The sequence below is a fragment of the Carassius gibelio genome, chromosome A3, assembly GCF_023724105.1.
Source record: "Carassius gibelio isolate Cgi1373 ecotype wild population from Czech Republic chromosome A3, carGib1.2-hapl.c, whole genome shotgun sequence".
NCBI lineage: Eukaryota > Metazoa > Chordata > Actinopteri > Cypriniformes > Cyprinidae > Carassius > Carassius gibelio.
Window position 1 is genome coordinate 16,305,133 of NC_068373.1, and position 5,692 is coordinate 16,310,824.

Here is a 5,692-nt window from a genome sequence, read left to right on the forward strand (position 1 = left end):
TTGCAGGAAATTTTTAGTTTATTTAGGGGTGAGCTTATACCATAACCATGATGAAAATATTTTTGGTTTATGGTAGATGACTAGGAGCTACAGATAAGAGCATGAAAAGATTTTAAAAGATTTTAGATTTATTAAAGCTCTCCATCCACCAATCACCCATTTCAAAATACCTGTATTATTCATCTGAACAGCATCACTTGTAGTACATAACCATTCTGACAACATCAATGGTCATCAATTTATTTTATTATATCAGTAGTAAAAACACAATCCAAGAATGCAGTTATAAGTTAGTTTTTCAATCATTATCTCTCTAAAACGATCCTTTGTTTGAAAATGTATGGGTCATAATACGCATCAATTAACTCAAAATCTTCTTTAAATGATTATGTACAACATAGGAGTTTATGTTGCCATGGGAATCATCGTCCTCCACCATTGGCTGCCCCACCTCCGGCTCCGCCTCCAGACTGATCCTGAGCTCCAGACATCATCAGGAAAAGAACGAGAGGGACAATATACATCCACTGGTGATGAAAGAGAAAAGAAAAACACAACAGAAAGATTTAACACATTTGTAAACTGTTTAAAATGCAACAGACGACGGTTCCTCTCCAGGGTCAATGATTAGGTGTAGGACAATCACAGGCCGTTGAATTAATTGGTTTAAAGTTTTCCCAAGCAAATCATTTTCAGTTTCATCCTTCCTTGCTCTCTCTTTGTCCAACCTCCACCACTTACTGCCTCTTACAAATGACTTTCCACTGGGAGGGAGAAATCGGGAGAAATGAGACTGAAAAGAAAAAAAAAATCAGGAAGAGTGAAGCAGGCAGCATGGGTCATGAACATCTCTGAGCTCGAGACTACAGTCACCTGCCAAAATTACCAGCCAACCTGACTGTGAGGCCAAAAGTCCCTTATTAATTAAAACACCACTGATCTGGTCATGACCCAGCAGGAAACTTACATAAAAAAGCATAAGGACACACACAAACAACTGAACACCAAGCTGAAACAGAGGAAGGATCAGAGGATTGGAGTTTGCATGTATGTAGGTGCGTGTGCTGGCCCACACACACACAACACTGAGAAATGCAGCTGGAGTGACAGAGTAACCAGGTAGGCTAAAATGAGATTTCAGTACTTGAAATGAATGGAAATCAGCTCTGCTCGCTGGCGCCCCCTGGTGGGGTCTGTGCTGAACTGGTGGCCATGAGGAACACTGCACCTCCCAGAATCAAATACCACTGGAACACAGCACAGACCGGCACAAAGTCAACACAGACACAGCACAGTCACAGCACAGTCAATGCAGAACAGCCGACCATGACACACACACTGCTGGAGAATTAAGAGATCAGTCACAAAGAGAGATGTTTAGTACTGACAGGCTTATTCAGGACTGGGCAGAACGGACCAGGAATTTCAACACAGAGCAGATCGGCAAAATGAAATAATGGTTAGCTCAAAATACAACCACAAAAAACATATAGCAGCTTAGGTCAGCTGACACTGCAGTCCACTGTTTACATAACACAAACACGAAAGAAAAAATATACTAATTCTAAAAACAAAACAAAAAACCTATTAGCAGGAATAGAGACCATTCGTAAAAGACGGTCAAATAAAGAATGAAGGGAGAGTAACAATAGAAAATATATCACTCTTTTACTACGTACCTAGCTGGGAAAAAATATCACATTAATAATTAAACAACTCAAACCAGTACAAACAAATACAAATACTCACATATTTGGCAAAGAAGGATTTCTGCTCTTGTGGGTTTTTGCCTTTCTTTTCCATTTCCTGTTCCATCCTCTCAATGTAGGGTGCTGTTTCGGGGCTGAACCAGAGCCAGAAAAGACCAATTTAATTTTCAGAAGAGCTGATAATAATAACATATGCAGACAATAGAATCCGTGGGTGTAAAGTTTACCAACTTGGAAATGGTCAAATAATAAAGTACTAATGTAGTTAAGACACTTATTCTTCTCAACTCATCATGGGGCCTCTGTAAACTTCCAGGGGTTCCCCAATAACTCTTAGAATTATTTGCAGTTAGATAAAAACAATCTTAATAGTGTACAATATTAAACTGACATCACATTTTTTTTTATTACTACAGATTTACCAAAGGTATATATTAGCTTAGACAGGAGGGCCTTGAAGTCAAACTAGTGTGAGAAGTAGCAGTCTGAGTGTGTGTGTGTGTGTGTACTCACACAGGTGCAGTGACTGGTGCCACCACACTTATTGTTGTGTTAAAGACCTCCAGGTCAACCTCGTCCTCCACCTCTATCCCACGACATGCCCCGGGGATCGTTACTATGGAAATGCCCACAACGCATCCGCTGACATCAGTGTGAAGGGTGATGACATCACTGAGGTGGGACTCCACTAATGAGCACTTGGGAGAAAAGCAAGACAAGAATTAGGCTGCTGATACACGGGGCAGCTTCGGCCAGTGTTGCCATCGACACACAGACCCATCTAAAGTATCCTGATAGAAATATGTTAACCATCCTTAAAGAGAAAGTGCCCAAGCAACATTGCTCACAAAGTTGCCCTGTGTATCATCAGCCTTATAGCTGAAAATATGTTGAAGACAGTTGTGCTGCTTAAAAATTTTTTTTTAGGGATGCACAATATATCGGCCACCATATCGGTATTGGCCGATAAATGGCAATTTTTCTGTTATCGTTATTGAACCGATAAGAGAATTTGGCCGATATCTTAGCGCCGATAAATAATGCATTATTTCCTGCAGAGACACTTTAGATGTGCACTGTTCACCATGATGGTTTTTAATTGCTTGAAATATCATCGGAAACACTTTCGAAAAAAGGAAAATACAGTGAACTGCAACATTAAAATGAGAACACTATTATAATAAAACTTTATGAATTCGTTTGGTTTCTTTGTTTCAGCGCGTTGTTGCAGGAAGAGCCAAGAGCGCATCCACTACAGAAGTTACACATTCTGATTAGCACGTAACTTAGTTCGAGTTCACGTGTGCATTTGGTCTTTTTGTACATATACAAGTTGTAATATTATATTTATGTTGTATAAATATCTGAATATTTTATACATTTCCCTGTGTTAAATAAGCTGGCAGCAGTTTACCAGTGTTTATTCAGCTCTTCAGCTTCAGCACATGCAGCTTAAACAGCTTCAGCACAACATTAATAACTATAATTGGGAATGTTATAAACATAATATTATAAAGATAAGATTACCGCAATAAATTTTTTTGTGAATTATTATGTTTGATTTATGTTGATGTGTTTAATGCCTTTTAATGTTGAGACTTTTTTGGTAACCAGGCTCTCGAAAATCACGTAAAAATGTGGATTTAGATTTATTGGCCAACATCCCGGTTATCAGTTTCATATCTTTGCTATCCTAATTTTTGTGGAAACTGTTATTTCTCAGGTTTCTTCGATGAATAAAAAATTTCTGAAGAACAGCTTTTTTTAATTTTTATAAAACTTTAGTGAGCCACAACTTTTGATCATTAGTGTGCAAGTATATATACAAAGATTTATAATCATATATATCTATGTTGGTAGATGCATGTTGTGGCATTAACAGGAGGTTGACTTACAGCTCTTACGAATGTAGTAAGGTACCCTTCAGACTGTTTCTCTGTCTGTCGATCCACTTGTAGAGAGACTCTAGGCACACGAATCCTGTACAGACCGTCTACTGCTGCCACATCCTGAAGGACACAAGTAGAGAAAAAGCATATTATACCAGAGAGACAGCAGACAAGACACTGACATGACATTCTTCCCTCCTCAGCCACAAATATCCTCGCTCTTCTTCAAATATCCTCTTCTCACCTTCAGTGTATTCCTGTCTTTCTCAGAGAGCTGGTTTTGGGAGAGATACACACCCTGTTCTCTTCCACCCCGGAATTGCAGGGCACCACGAAGGCGAAATCTGGGAACATCGTCTGAAACCAAGACAAACAGTGACTAAACTACAAAGAAAAATTAACATGAGCACTAATTGTTAATCAGTTGACCTTAATACTCACCCACTTCAAATGAGTGCTCCAGTGGCACAGAGAATCCGCTGAAATCGGTGTCCACCGCATCTGCTGACTGGCACACAAAACAATTCACCTTCAGTCACTGCCCTTCATTCATTCATCAGTAAACAGACAGATCAGATTAGCATGCTAACACGCTCGCTACCGAAGACACACAAATACACGTGGAATGCGCGTCTCGTGACTGTGAGGGTTAACACGCATGTGTTATGTGCCACTTACCCTTCGACCATTATTGCATTCGCCAGACTGTGTCCATAACAGCGTTACAGATGACAGGACGGACAGAACAAGCGACAAGACCCTTATCATGGCCATTTTGTCGCTCTGTGCACCGGAAGTGCAGCGTTTCAAAACAAAAGTCGAGGAAACAGTAAAGATGCTGATCTAAGCGCACTTTACGCCGTTCAATCATGCAATGGAGAATAATTATTAATTAATTATGATGAATAATTATTCCATATAGGACGAACCAACTACAAAATAAAAATGCAAGCACCTTTTATTTAGAAGCTCAAAGACGCCCATATCAAGCGGAGATGGCAACACTGCCGGAGCGAGCGGCTGTTGTGTGCGCTGTTGACCGCTAGAGGGCGCGCGTTGCGCTAGGGCGCTGTTACATTGAACAGCGGCTCAGAGCCTCGTTCTCTCGCCGGGCGCAGTGGCGCGCGCCTGTAATCCCAGCTGCTGGGAGGCTGAGGCTGGCGGACCGCTTGAGTTCAGGGGTTCTGGGCTGCAGTGGACTATGCCGATCGGGTGTCCGCGCTAAGTTCGGTATCGATATGGTGCTCCTGGGGGAGCCCGGGACCACCAGGTCGTCTAAGGAGGGGTGAACCGACCCAGGTCGGAGACGGAGCAGGTCAAAGCCCCCGTGCCGATCAGTAGTGGGATCGCGCCTGTGAATAGACACTGCAGTGTAGCCTGAGCAATATAGCGGGACTCAGTCTTTTGTGTTTTTCATCACTTTTTCGTTTTAAAATAGATAGCATTGCATTCGTTTATAAATTTATTATTTTGATTAAACTTTTTATTTTATTTGATACATTAGACAACACACACACATATATATATATATATATATATATATATATATATATATATATATAAACGCATTTATCAGTATATATATATATATATATATATATATATATATATATATATATATATATATATATATATATATATGCTGATAAATGCGTTTTATTTGCAATATTGCACAACATTTGGTTCATTTTAATGCGATCATAGTGGCCAGATAATAAGTGATGTACTGCCCCCTCTCTTTACGAAATTGAAATTACAGCAGAATTTTGTGCAGCTTGAATCACTCAACCAGTAGTAGTCGCTGTTCGCCTTATTTTTCATTTTCAATTCAGTTTATGAGAGGGATTTTCCCCTACTCTTATAATCCGTTGTAGTGTATATATAGGCCTATTTATACATAAAATATATCATAAAGTGATATATATATCACTTCATGATTACTTTATCACAATCACTATAGTGATAAGGCCAAAATGTATTTCCAAAAGACATTGACGGAAAAACTGGACAAAAACACATTATTGAAAACCATTGAGGTCTTTAAAGGCAGGCCTACGGCATTCAATAAAATGTGTGCTCATTTACAGGGTTTTC

The 5,692-nt window shown here is 39.7% G+C and overlaps 1 protein-coding gene across 2 annotated transcripts; it reads right to left on the reverse strand.

Annotated features, from left to right (window-relative positions):
- Positions 1 to 226: 226 nt before the first annotated feature.
- LOC127949134 (ER membrane protein complex subunit 10) lies at positions 227 to 4,438 on the reverse strand. 2 transcript variants are annotated; one of them, XM_052546095.1, is made up of 8 exons: positions 4,277 to 4,438; positions 4,040 to 4,106; positions 3,843 to 3,955; positions 3,605 to 3,718; positions 2,223 to 2,407; positions 1,750 to 1,843; positions 1,145 to 1,247; positions 227 to 527 (listed from the first exon to the last, which is right to left on the reverse strand). In XM_052546095.1, exons 1-7 carry the CDS (start codon positions 4,370 to 4,372, stop codon positions 1,161 to 1,163), a joined length of 756 nt encoding a protein of 251 aa, XP_052402055.1. In that variant the 5' UTR covers positions 4,373 to 4,438; the 3' UTR covers positions 227 to 527; positions 1,145 to 1,160. The 2 variants fall into 2 exon arrangements, with proteins under 2 accessions (XP_052402055.1, XP_052402046.1); XM_052546086.1 differs by lacking the exon at positions 1,145 to 1,247.
- Positions 4,439 to 5,692: the final 1,254 nt, after the last annotated feature.